The 19,724-nt window shown below is 41.0% G+C and overlaps 1 protein-coding gene across 1 annotated transcript; it reads right to left on the reverse strand.

Moving 5' to 3' along the window:
* Positions 1 to 539: 539 nt before the first annotated feature.
* Positions 540 to 16,358, reverse strand: appbp2 (amyloid beta precursor protein (cytoplasmic tail) binding protein 2). Its single transcript, XM_063493218.1, has 13 exons — positions 15,973 to 16,358; positions 11,349 to 11,437; positions 9,996 to 10,147; positions 9,058 to 9,181; positions 7,487 to 7,655; positions 7,307 to 7,396; positions 7,135 to 7,202; positions 6,950 to 7,055; positions 6,740 to 6,864; positions 6,265 to 6,350; positions 5,697 to 5,887; positions 4,747 to 4,912; positions 540 to 4,395 (listed from the first exon to the last, which is right to left on the reverse strand). The coding sequence occupies exons 1-13, from the start codon at positions 16,108 to 16,110 to the stop codon at positions 4,133 to 4,135; spliced, it is 1,767 nt and encodes a 588-aa protein (XP_063349288.1). The 5' UTR covers positions 16,111 to 16,358; the 3' UTR covers positions 540 to 4,132.
* Between the last annotated feature and the right edge of the window lie 3,366 nt (positions 16,359 to 19,724).

Here is a 19,724-nt window from a genome sequence, read left to right on the forward strand (position 1 = left end):
ACTTTACAAATCCTGGGCATCCCACCTCTGCATGCTCGCAGGAAGGTCGTCCACCTGTGCCTGCTACTATGCACACTTTACCTCGTTTGCCTCATTTATGTGCTCTGCAGGGCATACTTTTAATTCCAGCACGATCAAATATATGTAAAAAAACATAATGATTATGATTTGTATAGCAGCAATCCGAACCTTTTAAAATCTGTCTTGTGTGTAAAATGTCAGTGATGGAAGCTGTAAGGCTAGTCTATAAAAAGAGTAAAAGTTTCACAGTGAAATGTAGTGGCAATTGCCAAAAATGGCAATTTTCAAGTAAAGTCTGAAGTTCCTTTCCACTCGTAGCATTTAACTCGCTGTATTATGCACTATAACTCACCTATACTTAAAGCCAGATTTAAAGGAAGAAAACTTAAAGGACTGAGTATCAAATAAACTGAATATTTCGTCTCATTAGTAAAAGTGTTCCTGTTGTTTGCTGGGATGTGGATGGTGAAGTCCAAATGTGTACAGCTGACGGACAGCAAAGAGGGAAACTGTGATGGTCAACGATGTTTTAATGTTTTTGAAGCTAACAGTGAAGCAGTAACAGGACAACAGTGAACACATCCCACACGTCTCCTTTGAACTCTGAAGAGAGAAGCGGGCTGTTGGAGACATCGCAGCTTCATTTTGAACTTTGTCCTGTGCCCCCCACCCCCGACACCACCACTTGAACTACACTATTCCCTTTCAGACATCAGTAGATCATCTTGGCCAAGCTGAAGCTGGATTAGAAACTGCTGCTGTAATCCTCTGGAGAAGATGCAGACGTAGCCCTCACAGCACACAGTGTCAAATCATGCAAAGTTTCTCCATGATTCACTTTTTAAGACAAAGAAATATTCATGATTCTTCTCTTTTCTTTGTATGCACCTGTTTACAAGTAACGACTGTAGATAAGATATCTACTCAGAGGTGGAGGGGTGGGGTGGGGGGTCTATTTAAGCCAAAGCACTGAGTGTTTAGCTGAGAGCTGGACCTCCTCCTCAGCTACAGCCACTCACATCACTGTTACAGAGGGAGACATTGACAGCACTGAAGCAACAGCAAGGCAAAGCTCGTTTTCTTCATTCATTCTTTTCAAAACAAACTAAATACTAAATTAACAGCGGACTATTCATCCACGGCATCACATTCTCAGTAATGTTGCACACCATCTCCACAGCCTGTGTTCAGCCTCCACTGTGCAAAATCTCATCCTTCATCTCTCTGCTACAGGATGCGTCCACGCCTTTCTTCACACCACTGTTACGCAGCATCTCTTTAAGTGCTCAGTTCACAGAAATACTGCATTAACCATTTCTCCTTCACCTCTTATATTGACAGACTTCTTTAGTGAAACAAGGGTCCATGTGTAATGTTAGAATCGCACTAATGAAAAAATCCCATCCAGAGAAGCTGATGATTTCCAACCTGTGGACTAAATATTAGACTGAAAGCATCTGAAGTGGAAGGCTTTACAGGATCACAGGTACATAAACAGTGCTGTGAACAAGTGCTTGCCCCGTTCTTGATATATACATTGCTTTTTGCATTTTTGTCTCACTTTCAGGTTATCATACAACTGTTAATATTACACAGAGATAACCAGAATAAGCTCAAAATGTAGTTTTTAAATTGTGATTAAGGGGAAAAAAGTTATCCAAACCTACCTGGCCTAAAATCTAAAAACTGGTCGAGTATGGAGGAGCACTGGTGGGGTATTGGGCATGAACAACCTGTTTAAGGTCACGGACTTGCTGGTATATTTGGGATTGTGTTGTCCTGCTGCATAACCCAAGCACGCTCGAGCTGCACGTCACAAAAGTTTTCCTTCAGGATTTTCAGGTTGAAAGCAGAATTCCTTTTTCCATCCACATCCTTAATCATCCAAGCATCCCACTCCCACTCCCACCACGTGCTCTTACTGTGATGTTCTTTATATGAAATGCTGTTTTTGTTTTTTTCCTTTTCCAAACAGGGCCAGGTAGGTTCATTTTTCCCTTAACAAAAATCACAAATCAATTAAAAACGTATCTCATTTTAAATGCTGTCTGATGATCTTAATCACTGCAGTGTGACAAATATGCATGAAATGAAAAAATCAGAAGCAAATACTTTGTCACAGCACTGTAGCTTACTCCAAATATACAGAAAAAAATCCAAACAGGTTTAAAATGGACCAATTAGGTGTTCAAATGTTTTGTTTTCTCATGTCAGTGAGAGCCAAACCCATTAACATGGTTATGTCACGCACACAGCTCTGGCTACACACCTGCTGTTCAAACCATTTGTGTGTGACAGGCAGAAGAAAGTTGGCTTTAAGAGAGACAGAGGCACTAAAAGAGCTGTTTTCAGATAGACACTGACTTGAGTGGCTGCCCCAAGGCTCAGGATAAGGTCAATAAGGATTATTTAGAACTGAGAATAATGAAAAAATACAATATTACAGTCTAAAAATAAGAATATGTTCCTTTAAAGCCCTTTCGACACAAAGTATGTAATGGCCGTTGCATACTTTGTCCACTAGAGAGCCTAAGTGAGCTTTAAAATAGCAGCTGTAGAGCTGGTGTCCTGCAGGCTTTAGATATGACGCTGGGTCAACACACCTGAATCAAATGATTAGTTCATCGTCAGGCCTCTGGAAACCTTTTTAATTTAGCCATTTAAACCAGCTGTGTTGGATCAAGCACACATCTAAAACCTGCAGGACGCCAGCCCTTGAGGCCTGGTGTTCCCCCACCCCTGCTATAGAGCTAAGATGTCAAGTAAAACTGAAAACCAGCATCCCCCTAAGAATGACAGCTGAGCTTGTAAATAAAGCAACAGATGAGATTCTGGACAGTGAGACTCTGAACGATGGGCCAGTAACAGAAAAACATATCAGGAACTTTTCTTTAATGGGATTTTCTGACAGGAGGGTGTGAAGCAGAGAGGCCACATGCACAATAATCAGGCTGCTACACAAACACGCACACAAGCACACAATATTGGTCCCCACTGTAGCGCCGTTAAGGATATAATAGTTTATTTAGCACTTCAAAATATGGGTCCGTCTACAGACAGATAACTGCAAGCTGGTGTAAGGCTGGTAGTCATCGGTGGAGCACTTGGGCACCGAGAGTTGTGTGTTACACTCACTCACTCACACATACAGCCTCAAGATGAACAAAGCGAGGCTTCGGAGCCTTTGCACATGTAGCAGCTTCCTCTTTGCCCTCCCATCCGTGTCCCTTGTTATCATAGTGTTGAGCCATTTTTCATTCAGTAAGAAAACATAAACAAAGGGCTACATAAACATATGTTTGCATATAAATTATTGGCATTTTAATGATGCTATGTCAGTACTAAGCTGGAAAAAAAAAGACCTGTGAAAACCTGTTGTGTGTAAAAACCACACCCTGGTGTTATCACATTCTCCTCCACGCAACTTTGAGGGTTCACGTTCAGTTATTCGCAAAGAAAAAAAAAAAAAAATACAACAACAACAAAAAGCCTTCAAATAAAACTCAAGTGTACAATCTGTATTTTCTTTAACTGTACAAGTGTCAAAAATATCCAACTATTTCCAGCTGTGATCTGCCAAGTGATGATGCTGATGGATGTGCAGGTATTCCACAGATGCTGTCGTGCAGCTCTTGAGAACACGGGTTCTGTTCTGTGATGACGCTCCCGGAGATCTGAGCTACACTGGTACGGTACAAAAGCAAAACTGCTGTCCAGAAAAAGGCGAGTGAGATGAGAGGCGAGGAGGTCGTGCGTCATCCTTATAGGACGTCTGACGTTTCTTTTCGAGTCCCCAGTCTCAGGCATGTGTCCTCTTTCTGTTGGAGAAACGCAGTGACTGCATCTTGGTGGTGAGAGTGTGTTGATGAGGTTTGACAAGTGTCTTCTTCCTTTTTTTTTTATTCCATGAAAACGTGTGTATGTCTGTGTGTGTGTACTGGCAGCATATAAAGTCAACCAAGCTGCCAGTGATGTTTGAATTTGCTGTGTTACTAATCGGTGTGAAACTGAAGCATCACATTTTGGGCTCAAATCATGTCCACACCAGGCTAAAACCCACCCACTTGTCTCTTTTCCCCTCCTCTCTTCTCCTTCTTATTCGGTCAACCAATCAGCCGAGACAGGGGCGGGTGGGGCCTAGGCTCTGGGCCAATAGGAAAGCTTGTACCACCTCCTGGGTCTGCTGGGGTGTAGTGTTGACGTCCTCCAGGGCATCCGCCACTGCAAACTGCCGGTCCCTCAGCCGGTTCCAGTTGGACAGTACGTTGTGGTATTCAAACACCTTCTCGTAGTTTCCCACTGAGTTGTAGAGTTTGATCAGGCCTCGGTAGTCATACTCCAGCCCACTGTAACCCTCGCCAAACAGCTTTTTACCTGTGAAGACAGAAACATCACAGACCACGTTTCATTCAGTCTCTCTGACTCAAGCCCCGTTTTTGAGAATATTTTACCCTCTTCCATTGTAGCGAAGTAAAGTCAGGTTTTGGACTGATTAATGTCAGCTCTACATAAATGATTACATAACAATAACAGCAAAACTTGGCAATTAACTGAGAAGTAGGTTGAGTATGAGGCATCTCAGTACAACATGTTCTGTGATGGCCATTATTAGAGTTCACCAAAGGAAACTTGCTGAGTTGAAGCAACATCAGGACCCAGGCCTTGGGCCTCATTTACTGTGACACTAAAAAAACATGGACGTGAAGTTGTTCTGCTCTTACTGACCGATAGCGATGGAGCGCAGATAGAGCCTCTCTGCATCTTCGTACTGGTTCATGTCATAGTTGTAGAGGGAGGCCAGGTGACCCACAGACAGAGCCACCTCATAGTCCTCGTGGCCCAGTAGCTGCTCCTTAATCTGGATGGCTTTGATGTGCATCTCCTCTGCCTCCTGGTTACACAAATATATGTGCAAGACAAAGAGATATGAATCACAAAGACAAAACTCAAAGGCAATATTTATTTGGTTTCCATGGCTTTTCCAATAAATCAAACATCCAGCTACGTTTCCACTGGAAAAAAAAAGTGTTTCAGTGCCTGTAAGTGTTGTAACTGGGTCAAAGTAAAGTTGTTACATTACACTCTGTGAAAGCAAGTTACGGTGTTTATCGTTTTGCCTTTCACACTTAAATTGTTTTCCAGTCCATTTCCAATGGACTAAAAGGAATAAGGTGTAGTCCCAAGTCAGTCTCTCATTAACAGCAGGATATTAGATACTTGCCCAAAGTCATTTCAGCTACAGACTAGAACTTCTACAGGATTACTTTTAACCTCCACTCTGCCTTTTTATAGGCCAAAGACAGCATCTCAGAGTGGTGCACACTCTTTATAAATGTGCACCACTCTGATATTTGTGTAATCCCAGCCAACTGCAATGAGAATATTTCACATCTCATCATTTCTGGCTTTAAATAGCAAAAACCATTCAGTCTGCCACTCTTACTTATCACAGAGCAGGACTTCTGCAATGCAACTCTGATCGGCTCAAAGACTAATCAGAGTGGTGAACAGTGGTTTGTGCTTGTAAAAGCACAGTGTGACTCACTCTCACACAAACACTCATCTCTTAATCAAGATGAGGTGAATATGGAATACCTGTTCTCTGCCGTTGACCTTTTCTTACACTACACTTAATTATTGTGTAAAATATTACAAACCACACATGTCCTCCTCACCTTAAACTTCCTCATGGACTGGTAGAGTCGTCCGAGGTTGCCATAGTGTTTGGCTGTCTGTACGTTGAACTCTCCGAAAGCCTTCTTGGCCAGCTGCAGTGAGGAGAGGTGCAGGTCGTGAGCCTCCTGCAGGAGGCGCTCTTCTGTCTCTTTATTGTGACAGTCGATGGCAATTTCTTCCAGAATCAGGGCTGTTGGGGAAAAACAAGCAAACGCGGATAGTCTATAAGACATAACGTACAGCTTCAAACAGATACAGCACTGTGCAAAAGTCTTGAGCTATCCCTAATTTCTTGTTTCAAAGGATTCAGACTCTCCCTGTAAAGTGGTCTTAATCAATAATTCTCCAGGCGTCCTGAAGCTCTTTCAAACTGTTTCTGTTTGGACATCGGCTGCTTTTTCACTCACTTGTTGAATGTTTTTTTAATCTGTCAAACCACAAAAGTTTGACCTACGAAAAGAGAACTTAGCAAAGAACCAGTTTTAAATTGTTCTTTCCAGGTACTTTATTACAAGCAGCCAGTCACACACACGAGCGTAATACTACTCTCCACTTTGCCTGCCTTACCTTTCACTCTCTTAGAGGAGGCCAGCAGAAGATGGTCCTCAGGCAGAATGTGAGTTATGATGTCTATGGCACGTTCTGCATGGAATCTGAGGGACAAACACAGCACTCAGTCGTGTAACTCAGACTTGGCTGGAAACTCTACATATTGGGGACAAACACTTCCAAGAATATCAAGTGTTTCCATTGAACAAAGTTGTTTTGCAGCTCATACGGTCCAAAAGTGGATCAAAGGTCTCACCATTAGGCAATGCTGAATCACAGCCTTTGTATACACGAGGAGCATCACATGATTAATTACACAAACAACAGGCATCTCCAGTCATCTTTACGTCTGCCCGTGTGTACAGTTAAACATTTGATATGTGCAGCTGCATACACATTACCCAAATACCAGAGTCTGAGTTTTGGTGTTGGACTACATTTACAAGGCAGCTCATGAGGAATGTAATTAGCCGAGTTTAGAAGATGCACTCACAGAGCATTGTCAAATTTCCCAGAGCTGTACTGGTGCACATATGAGGAGTAGGCTAGGTCTTCATGGGCTGTGGCAACATGGATGTTCTTCCCCCCAAAGACCGATTGTCGGATATCCAGAGCTGTCTGGGATTAGTACATCAGACAAGATTTAATTAAATAAAATCACTGAAAACAAGAGCATACTCCTCTAGCACATCGCTCTACGTACCTGGTAAATAGCAACCGATTGGCATATGTTGTCCACATTTAATAAGTAAAATCCATAATCTAGCAGCGTGTCGGAGTACTTGGGATGCTTGTGTCCAAAATGTTCTCTGTAAGACAATATTTTCAGTCAGACACTGCGATGTTAGAAAGTACCCTGTTGAGTCTTCATTACACCCAGCGGGTTACCTTGCTAGAAACACTGCATGTTTGATCAGCTGCTCTGCTTTTCTGAACTCTCTTTTCACCACGCAGGCCTGCAGGGAAGAGACAATCCACAGTTTACACATGTGTCTAGAATACTAGTGTAAAAATTCAGACAAAGACTGACCTGAGTGATAAATACATGTGTGAGTGTTACCTTGGAGGCCTGGCGAAGGACATCAACCACTACTTTGACAGGCAGCCCTGGAGTAATTTCCTTCATAGCCTCTATACACCACCTGTACGCCTGAGAGACAAGGTCATTGCAGACAGAAAGGACTTTCAGTTGTCTCAGTATCAAAACTGTAAAGCACCATCAGTGGTCAAACCTACACACCTCGTCATAGTGGCTTTTGGCAAAGAGCAAGGCACAGAGCTCGCCGTACAGCGCTGCCTTGTTGGCCTGGTGGCCATGTTTGGCTAGTTTGTCCATGTAAGACTGAGCAAGCTTGAAGGTCTCCTCCCCCAGGTGGTACTTGCAGTTGCCATTACGGACATGAAGCAGCCTGAAGAGAGAAGACAGGGACGCCTCAGTCACAGTCTCAGGTTAAGACTTGACAGAAGTCTGTGTTGGTCTGTCTTATCTGCTGTATTACTGCATAACTGTCAATTTAAAAACAACAAAAGCTGTGGAAGGAAACTGCTGCAGCGGTTTCACTGAAAATAACTGTTCTCAGTTTTGTACAATTTGCAACATATGTGTGTGTGCATGTATGAGAGAAGTCGCTCAGGATGGCTGTCACCAATGCTACAGTCTCCTGCATTCCTCAGTTTGTACGGATGGTGAACACCATCTTTAATGTGGTGTTAGTACTACTGGGGCACCACACAGGACAGTCCTGTTGATTTTCTACACTGTAGATTTCCAGTGTAACAGGGAATCGTGCCACATGCAGATGCTCTCTAACGACACTGCAGTGGTTGGGTGGGCAGGAGTCAGAGTACAGGTGCCGGTGAGACGTTTTGTGGGATGGTCCAACAAAAATCTCCTCTTCCTGAACGTCCCCAGGACAAAGAGATGGTTACTGACTTCCATAGTTCACTTAAATGACTGGACACTGAACTGGAGAACCCAACAGTGATGCTGTGTACAACAGGCGGATGAACAGTCTCTACTTTCTCAGGATGCTGGTAGACATGTCAGCAGGATCAACAAACTAATCTGCAAGGCTGGAATCGTCATTGGGCAGCAAGGGACAGGCGGTCACTGAACAAACTGCTCTCCATCACGGACAACCCATCACACCCACTCAGTTACACACTACAGAGACAGCAGAGCTTATTATGCCACAGGCTTATTTAAGATGCCATAAATAACGCCTCGAGAAATCTTACCTAGCATTCTCTATAAATCTGTACAACAGCTTACATGTTTGTGCCAGGTCAACACACCTGTCAGGACCAAAGATGCTGCAGAAACATCTGTATCAAACATTTTTGCAGCTTTTTCTTAGATCTACAGTGTTCAGTTTATTCATTAATACTATTTGCTAGGATTCATTTATATACAAGGCCTTAAATATGGGCCCATGGTACTTCTAACTATGTTGCTTTTTTAGTTTATAACAGTTACAGTGTTGTTACTCCATGACAGATAGCTGCTATTTCCACTCAGAAGGAAAGCTTAACCGTCTGTTATGAGATACAGTTTCTGTGTTTTATCTGTTTCCATCTGATAAGAATCAAGTAATAAAAAAATGTAAAGACAGACTGTATAACAGCTCTTCATATTAATCACTCAGTGGCTATCATTCACAACTAACATTTCAAGCTGTGCTGTCAGACGCCTAAGTGTTCTGGAAGAAAACATGTTGTGTAACATCATATCTGCCACATCTAACAATTATGGTATTGTAACTATAGGATACAGAGTTCCTTGGTGAATGAAAGCAGCTCTTTGAGACTGACCTGACACAGCATTCCACAGCCCGGTAGCAGTGGAGGAGCTCACTGTGGAGCGTGCACAGCTGCAGGCACGACAGAAACACTTTCTCTGCATCTCCATACCAGCCCGCATCAGACAAGAAGCCACCTACAAACACAAACATGACAGTCATCTGGCTAACACGGTCTCAACTATGGTGTCTGCTGGTCATAGCACAAGGGTCTTAAGAAAACCAAACTTTGACTGGAAGTTTGGTCACTTAGAAAGAAATGAGCAGTCTCTAAGTTTTAAGGCACAGAGAATATCAACCCAAAATCCAGAAAACACATTATGTAAAAGTTAATGACATGCAAATCAGTTTCTAAGTGAAATAAATATTTAGTATTTTGGTGGAGAAACCCTTGTTGGGAAACATGGCAGTAAGATGTTCCTTGTAGGGATTTTCGCCCATTGCTCTTTACAGAAACTCTAAAACCTGGCTGTTGCTTGGCAACGTGAGGCTTCAGCTCACTCCACAAATTTCATATAGGAATGCCAAGCTTCTTCTTTACCCACTCCTTTGTTGCCTTGTTGGTATGTTTTGGGTTAATGTCATGTGGGAAGACTTTTGTTCTTTGTTGGAGAAACTGGAAAGGAAGAAACTGATTCTGTAGACAGGTGTGCTTTATACACATAATGAGTTAAGATGGGGAGTATCTGGAATTCACTGACTAATGTGGCAGAGATTACAATCTGTGGGAGCTAGAACTCTGGCTGGGTTGTAGGAGATCAAATATTAAATTCTCTCAATTACATGACAATTATTATAATAACGTATTATCATAATACATATGGTCCACATTATATGTTGTTTATATTGTACGCTATCACCTTTATCGACCACCTAACATAAGGACAGCTCGGCACTTCTATCCCACACAGTGCTTATCTGAAGCCTCCTCTGCCCAGCCCTGACATTTACCCAGCACAAAGCCAAACTGGATGGCCTTCTCTTTGACGTGGGCGTCAGACTCGGCGATGTAGGAGCAGCGGCGGCTGAAGGAGTTTGCCAGAACTGAGGCCACTTTCACACCGTGGTCCATCAGGGCCTGGAAACAGTGGTGCAGGAGGTGTCTGCAGTGAGGTCAAAGGGAGACATCGGGTCAACAGTCAAATTGCAGGAAGAAGAAGAAAGAAAAAAAAAAATAATCCAGTCCACAAGCAGCTTTTAGCGTAAACAGATTCTTATCAGACATGGCTGTGGACAGCATGGCACCATCCCTACTGTACAGAACACCTGGCGCAGTTAACTAGCAGTAAGAATATCACACAAGGGACCGTCAATAAATGAACAACAGATCAGTGTACGCAGTTGATGTCCTCGTCATACAGAAGGGATCTCATTTCCATATATGGGCATTCCTCAGTCTAAAGATTCACATGAGACAGTGTCTACGATGATAGGTGTCAAATATGTTTTCAACGATCTACAAACAAGACCTTAAATTCTCTAGTTAGAAATTATATGATGGAAGCAATCAAAATATTAGAGTTTTGGTTGATGGACATTGCTTCCTTTCCCTCTGTTCCAGCAAAATGAGTGTTTCACACCTATCAGTCTGCCTAACACTACATTTAACAGAGTGTACAAAAGAGTTTCAAAATTCAAATGGACAAGAAAAAGAGCTAATAACAGATTTTTCTGGTTACCTAAAAACATGTTTAACATCATTAAGGGCACCCGACTAAACATATGGTTGGTTCCAGTGTAAAAACTGGTTCCAACCACTGTAAAAAAAAAAGAAAAAAAGAAAGAGGATTCCAGTATGAACAAATGAAAATGCAAGTTTGGTGAATGATGACCAAAGACAGCATTCACCAAACTCCAAACTGAATACCATCTGTACTGATGACAAAGTGGCCCGAGCTGATTAAAATGACTCTTTTCTACCCTCCTAAATTTAAAGTTTAACATCCCAATGTACAGTGACATATACTTGTATACTTCCTCTATGTTTAGTAGCCAAAGGGTATCCAAAGGTTAGGAATATTAATATTCCTCGGTTCACTGGATTAAGATGGAAGCTCTGCTTTTCATTTAACGTGTTGCCATGGTGAATTGTGCTATCAAAGCTCCATTGAAGGTGGCTTTCTTTCCCTACTCGCACACATTAAACTCAAGGTGAACGTACTCGGAGTTAACTGATCTCAAAGGTAATCAACTTGCAGTTTATGGTTAATCTCAGACTCTGCTGAACCTGCTCAGGACTGCAGTGGATGTGTGAAACTCCTTTAGGAGAGTGATGGGCACAGTTTAGCCCCATTATGTTCTTACCGTTTGTCTGAAGCCCGCAGCACTTTAGCAAACACCTCCAGCTCACAGAACTCTCCCCCCAGCTGGCAGAGTCGACCCTGCTGGTAGAGCTGAGAGCACAGCACAGTGAGACGAGAAATGAGATTCAGTAACAATACAACAGATGTCATCTCTATAGGCAACAAGTCTAATTTCTTAATGTGCAGGGGAACCAATGTTTCAGCTGCAGGTAAATGACAGTCTAACCTGTAACTACAGGAGTGAAGCTGACCATTTTTACTCTGCTTTAAGTGATGCAACCAATGTTGTCTGCTGAACAGGAGTTTAAACAAAAAAAAAAAAATTGCCGATGTCTGGCCTGTCATCAAAATGCACTCAGCTGGAAACTGTTATACTGAGCCAGGATTATGCTTGTTTATGGACATGCACGTGGGCTGCTGTGGACCCCACCCCACCCTCCAACTCTGCTTGCAGTCTGCCTGGAATGTCCATACAGAGCATCACAATCACTTCTCATAAGAAAATCAACACCACTCAGATTAAATGGACCCTCGTACACTTGTGGACACAGACAGTATAATCCATATAATCCTCGACACGAATGGCTCACCATAGTAGTGTTTGTGACGGAAACTATTAATCACAGATGTCTCTCTCCAAGGTTCTTACATGAAATCTCACCTAATGAAAACTGGTACTGCAGCCACTGCTGTACTGGGGCGTTATTTTGGTTGTGCAGCTTTAACCTTTCAGTGCTTGTAATTTAAGTCAAATGCTCTACTCAGAAGAAGCTGATTTTTCTGACACAGGTGTGGTCACCTAGCTGTGGAGGGCAGTGGGAACCAGAAACAGGAAAACGTGTGCAGTGTGGACAAGACAACTTCATGATATTAGGTGTGTGTGCCATTTATGTGTCACCATTTCATAGTATGTGTAAAAACACAGTGACAATTGTCTAGAACAGTGCTTAAAATTCTAGCATGAACTCCACAGATGTTCATGTTGCCCTCAGGATGATTTGGCACACGTTTGGTAAAAAGACCTGTCACCTAACATCAGAAGGTTAATATCTGAATTTCTCCAGTATTACTAATTCAGATCAGTGTCAGTGCTGGTGAATTCACCATGTGCTATGTTTCAGCAAACTGCTGAAACTGACATGAACCTCCACAGTGCACACAGAACAGTACCACAGCACTCAGCTTTTAGATGCTAGCTTGTGTTTGATGAAAACTGTCACTTTTGTTACAGCTATACCTTCAATTTATTGTAATGACTTAAACTCGTGGCAGCATTTTCACATGAATTAGTCCAAAGCAGACTTTGAGCACACTGAGCAAAACTCCAGTAAATCGTATCAAAAACACATCAGCAAAATGGGTAAACCAGCACGTGTTATTGTGCTTTCCTAATCATGTTAGGAGGCACTGAGCACATCGAGTCCATGCCCCAGACTTCATGTCAGTGTGTTTCTCCTGGGAACTGGGGCATCTGAGCTCTAAGGAAAAACCCCTTTTGGTTTATTTACAGAAAATATTTATTCATGCTTTTACTGGATTTGCACCAGAGTCATTATATAAAAGGAGAAAATGTTAACGAAAGAGTAAGAAAGTAACAAAATCATGTGCATTTGTAGCCGAAGAAAAACTTTCAGGGAAAACAAAGATAGTTTTTACTGGGTTTATGTCACAGTGACCACTGAAATGCACAGATGGTGCAGACCACCCAAAACTTTGTTGTACATGTACAATGACAATAAAAGCCTATTCTATCCTAAACTTATAATTCTCTCCCCATTCAAGTCTGTATGGGTTTTAAAGTAACTGCCCAGCGGCGTTTCAAGATAGCTTCTGTGTTTAATGTTGCTTCTAAAATGACTTTGGTTTGTGCCCACTAGGACAATTAACATGTATTTTTAAATGTTAATGAATCAATACAAACACAATTGAAAATGCTCTCTTGTCCCCTTTTCCATAAGTGTGAAGACAAGCTGTCTGACAGCTTAAAGGTTTAATTCAAACTGTTGGAAAAGAGAAAATTTATAATAAGCTTTTATACCATAACATCTTACTACTGGACCACTGACAGTGTCTAATGAAAGTTTTATGTCACCTTGACCCTTGTTTTTCAAGAAAGACTCCATCTGGAACCTGCAGCACAAAGTAAGTTTAACACACTCAGCATATCATTTCTTTATCTGAACGTTTAAGCACTTTGGTCAGCAAGACTGCAAAAGCACCATTTTAGTTTGTTTTCCAGCTGTTGTAGTGTTGTTGGTGTGAGAGAAAAAACTCAGAATAAATAAATAAAACGGAATTCAAACCACTGCTTGCAAATGTAATATAATAAGGTCAACAAGTACAAAGAGGAGCCTTTTTTTAGAGAATAATTTAATGTTAAAATTATCTGCAACCAATGAGAAAATAAAACCTAATAATAATAATCAAGGAACACAGAATATGAATATTTATTCATAAAGAATATTTCCCCTTACTACTGCTCATCAGGGAAAAACAAACTGACACTACTAAAAAACTTCAGACCCTCTCACTATCCAAAGGGATCTTCCCGGAATAGACACCATTTTCCTAAACACTGATTGGTCAGTAGGCAGTGTTTTGAATTTCCAGTGACTGCTCTATAAATCATCAGAGCACACAGAAACCCACAATGCCCAATTTCTTCCCGACTTAGCCTTAAGACACGTGGACTAAAACTAATTACTTTTCCGTCTGTGTCTTAAGACACGGAGAGAGGCGCACATTAACAGAAGGATGGGACTTCATGGATCAAAGTTACCAAATTGCCCCAGTTCTTAGCTCCATTGGCCCCCTGTCTTAATGCACGTGAAGCTCTATTTTTTTCCTGTTTCTTTCTTCTTTTTTTTGGGGGGGGGGGGGGGGCAAACTGCAGTTTGCAGGTTAACAACAGCATATTCTGATTGCTAATTTGCCACAGAATGTTCCCATTAGCTTATATGTCTAATGTTTGAAGTTTTGAGTGTGATCATATCAGAACATGGTACATTTAAGCATTTTTGGTCAAAATATATATATATTTTTAAGACAGGCCGACCAGTGACAGCTTCAATGGCTGCAGCACCTGCCAGTAACATGAACTACAACCATGCCAAGCTGGATGTGAAACCTCGTCTCTCAGGAAAATCAAGATCGATCCAAGATAAGGGCATTTTTGCCTGTAACTATTTTTCTACAATACTTCTTACACTGACGATTTTGTTCCAATATCAGAAATGATATGAATATGGACAGCAGCACACTAACCTGGTGTCTGTCATACTTGTAAAACAAACTAGGTTCACTTTGTTTACTTGGGCTAATAAAGCTGAGAGGCTTGAATACACTGAGTGCACTATGGCCTATTTAGTTAATCTAAAAATGATGCGCAGATTTCCCTCAATCTCTGCATCCAATCGATTGGCTGAAAACTGTTTTCAGTCGACTATGATTTTCTTCCGTTGTCTACAGGCCTACTGCGGTGTTTACAGGAATCTGCAAATGGTTTTTGGCTATAATTGCATTCTCAAGTGTACCTAGATTTACTAATGTGTAAATAAATCTGTAAATATGCAGGTGGGGAGAGAAATGGCTGAGAAGTCTGAAATATTTTCTTCAACAGCTGGAAATGATGACAAGTTGTTGTTATTGCAGTCACAATCAGTTATTTAGACAAGCCTCTCAGTCTGATAGATTGGTGTTACACTACATTTTTTATATTTACAACCTGGAACCAAATGACATGCAACTACAAACAAAATCTCCAAACACATTTGCACATATTTGCGGCTACAATATTAACCCCAAAGGATTTTTACACTTCTCATGCAATTGGTTTTAACATATGGTGTTACTTTCATTATTACTAAATAGTTAGCATACCATGGCTGGGTGGACTAAAGGTTTTTTTCGTCAGTGTATTAGAGTTACACATCAGGTATACATCAATAAGGAATCTAAAGATGCACGCGTAGATTAAGCAAATATCAGATCCTAGTGTACATTTTATGGACATCTGGAATTATCTGATGGGTGAAGATTGAGTAACTGTGAAACATGCTGTATTCGTGACCTTCGTGTTTTTAAAACCCTTCCTCTGTCTGTGACGCCTGACCTCGGTGTGACACTTAACCAACTACACGTATCACAAGGAAAGAATCGCTGTCAAGGTTACAGTGGTTTAATATCGCTGTCCGTCTTTATGGAAAGCTGATGGTGATTGTTTGTAAAAGCACACGTATGTTGTAAGCGATGCGCTTTATATGTGAGAACGGCTAACGTCACTTTAGCCAAAGTGGGTCAGACCTGGACACGACAACACAAAAACCACCACACATCACGGAACCAGTTCATTTAAATGGATACTTGGGTAATTAGCGACAGTCTCGATGCAGTTTAATAATTCGCTTCAACACACACACTGTCACACTGTAATGTCGAGAACGGTTGAAGCTGGATAACTTGTTCGTTAGCCAAATCAGACCTCCTAAGGAGGAATTTTCGATAGCTAGTCTAACGTTACCGACATTTCGCTAACGTTAGCAAGCAGTGTTAGCAGCCGACCACAGAAACTCGCACAGGATGTTAGCTGTCACATCATTGAGAGTCTCCTTACTGCTAAATCCTACCTTATAATAGACGTCGAACTGTATATTTTCTGGGAGGGACCGTATGTCCCTTCTTGACCGGCTGTAGTTGTCCACCACAGCCGAGATAGCAGTGTTGTACAGCGTTTCTGGGATCCATTCGAGCTCCACCGCAGCCATGTTGTTTTCCCTCTCCAAAAAAGCCCCAGAAGCTACAGCCCTCCCCTACTCTCCTTACATTCACTACCTTACCACGATTGAAGCCCTTCTTCTGCGAGTCCTCATGCAACATTCGCTCCGTATTGACACTACGAATATTATTGTTGCAGACAAGTCAGTGTCTCGATTTAAAAAACCGCTGTTTCATTTCCATCCTTCTCTTTCATCTTCGACTACTCGTCGACCCTACAGCAGTTCCGTGCCCCCGTCCCGACGCACACACTCACGGGCGCTGACGCAATGACGTCATTGTGCAGTCGATGCTGAACCAACAGGCTTTATACTCCAAGTAAAAAGTCACACTTCACATAAAGTAAAAAGATGAATTTACCGACGATTGCCCATTTAAGCAATGTACCAACCACATCGCCCCAAACCCACTCGTCTTTCCGTGAAGAAACCGCGCTCCTTATTTGGCAGATAACAAACACATATCATAACAAATGGCAACAGAAAACAAAAATCCTTTATTTGTTTAATGTTAATGTACCTGACCAGCGCTTTGATTTCGTAAACAATGTGTCAGATTTATTACAATTCCTTTATATTTAATGTGGCTAGAAAAACTCTAACGACAGCCAATCATTGCACCAGAAATGTCGAAATATGTTACAAAATGTGTCTAAATAGAAATAAGAAGTACTGACTGTGGGGAAATGAAAATGCACTACACTGACGTAGGGTTCGAAACTTTGTTACAACAGGTGAATGTGATTCTAGTTTTCATTTATTGTGAAATTAACAGAAATTTTGAGTGAAATGTTGAACGTATGTAAAACATGCAGAATATTTTACCTTTAATGAAAGGAGCATTTACATGTACCCCACTGGTGCATATGAACAAGGTAACTGAGTATGGTGAGGCTAAGCCCTAAAAAGCATATTGTAATATTACAGATGTTTCCTCAGTTGTTTGTTATTATATATCTGTGGCTCTCTTCCACAGCTGCTTCTCCTCATCGGCAGATGACCGCCCCTCCCCAAGCTTGGTTCCTCGTGAGGTTTCTTCCTGTTCTAAGGGAGTTTTTCCTTCCCACTGTCACCAAAATGCTTGCTCATAAGGGGTCATATGATTATTGGGGTTTTCTCTGTATTATTGTAGTGTCTTGACCCTACAATATAAAGCACCTTGAGGCTACTGTTGTTGTGATTTGGTGCTATGTAAATACAATTTAACCAAGTGTCCCATATATGTTCAACTGGGCTGAGGTCAGATGACTGCGGAAGAAGGACAAGCAGTGGTGACAGACACCACTGCTTGGTCAACAAAGCTTTGAGGTGTGTTCAGGTTCACTGTCACTGCTTCAGTATGACTCTTTCTCCAAAATAATGCCATTCAGAGGGTGTAGGATGTCTCTAAAGAATAAAATGCTTCTTGTTTTTGGTTATAGTGGGGTCAGTTGGGAAGAAGACAAATATAGCTCCAGTTTTGTTTTTTCTTGGATATTACTCTGTCCAAAAATCATGGGCCACCTCTCACTTCTTTATATTTTTTTTAGAAAAATGCTAAAGGGGTGCAGCAATCTATTGAAACATCTTAAAACATCGTTTTTAGAATTCTACCAAGATTATAAGTCAAGACAAGACAAACCTTTCTCTTTTATAAGAATGGCTTCTAAATGGCCACTCTTCTCCTGAAATCATTTCTGATGAGGCTTTAGTAACAGCAAATGAATCATCTGAAGGGCCAGATGCATCTCTCATGTTCTGTGTCACGTCTTGCTGGATTTTTTCCTTTTTCCTATGGCTTTCAGATACTGTTCTGATACTGTGAAATGCATTAGCTCACCACATATGTGACCTTGTCATTTTGGGTAGCTTTTACATATAGGTTAATTACCATTTGTGTAATTTACATAGTTGCTGCACATTTAGAGCATGCTATAGGGCCAGTATTACTGTCAGGTCTGATATTGACTAAACAGGGTTTATTTAGTGCTTATAAATGTGACAGAGTGAAACTTATTTGTGTGCCATTTGGCTTTAAATTTTATTCTATTTGGATTTGAAATCAAACACTATAGAGTCAAAGTGCTGGCACTCATCTTTCATTTTGGTGTGTTTCCATTTAACAATAAAAACTTGCAAATTAATCAAAGTCTATATTTATTTGAAAATGGTAGAACAGAAACAATATAAAAATAACACTTAATAGCTGATTTTTAAATACATGCCAGCATTACACTTCTAAAAAATTAGAAGGGACATCTGGGGAGGAAATTTGTTTTAAAAAATTCATAATTTAATTAATTAAAAATAAATAAATAAGCCGACTCCAACCAAAAATGTCTGATTAACTGGAAAAATAAATAAATATTTAAAAAAATTTTTTTTACCCTATTCTAGGGTTGTCAAAACTAAGGCACAGGGGCCAGAATTGGCCCACCAAAGATTTGCAGCTTTTCTCCTGAAAACTTTACCAACGGCCATTCAAACTACACTTAAGTAAATAAGTAATAGATAAACAATTAATTTCCAGACTACAAACTATAGAAATGCATGTGTGTGTTTTTTAGAGTGACTTCACACTAAAAAACAAGCAAAAAAAAAAAAAAAAAAAATCAGGACAATTACCAGAACTCTTCCTGTAATTTACACATTAATTTCTTACTTCCTTCTTTACTACAGCAGCATTTCTTTATCATGTAGAAAAACTGAGACAGACTGTTGGCATTTCACTTCTATCTTACATTACATTATCGCAGCGATTAAATGGTTACTTAGGTCTTCAAACTGATTCGCCCCATGCATGATCAAAGTGGGCCACACGTGGGCTATCATGTAGCTACAATTATTCAGACTTTCACCGTAGAAGACAGATTTCCATAACCATTAATGAGGCCCACACTTAACCTATGTACAAAGCAAATCAACAAAATCTATGTGGTTATCACAATAAACATAACAGCCTTTGTCAATATACGTAGTTTAAGTTATTTTATTGTGCCTTGTGCCTTCCCCAACTGTCTGTGAATGGTACTCACAACAATTTGCATATTAATCATCATGAAACTGAGCTCACGGCCCACTATTCGGACATTACTACTGATTATAATATTTGGGGAAACCTGCAGCCAGCTGACAGTTGGATGAGTGACGACACGTTTTTCCCACGCTACGTCCAGATGAACAGAATCAGCGTTTTGGAACTTTCTTATCTGGATGATTGAGCATGCATCAATATATTAGTTGATTACAATTACTGACAGTCTGGTATAATATTTAACTTTGTTTAGAAATGTGCAATACCGGTCTGTGTTGCTGAGGATCACGGCGACGACAGAAAAAGTGTCCAGTAGGTGTCACTGTAGAGAAGTGTGTCTGTTTGGAAACCTCTGCTTTCCCCAGCACTACAATACACTACTGACTTGCCTGCAGACTAGACCTGACCTGCTGTGACCAACTGGAAAATTGTATGTGTACCACCAAGAGTAACAGAATTAGGATTTCATTTGGTTTCATACGCTTTTCATACGCTTGCAGATTGGAAACGCGGTTTCTTTTTGGTGAACACCTTATATTGACGTGACCCCCCCATTAAAGTCAATATTTCTGCTCTTAAGTCGCGGTTTGGG

This window comes from Pelmatolapia mariae, linkage group LG14, assembly GCF_036321145.2.
Source record: "Pelmatolapia mariae isolate MD_Pm_ZW linkage group LG14, Pm_UMD_F_2, whole genome shotgun sequence".
NCBI lineage: Eukaryota > Metazoa > Chordata > Actinopteri > Cichliformes > Cichlidae > Pelmatolapia > Pelmatolapia mariae.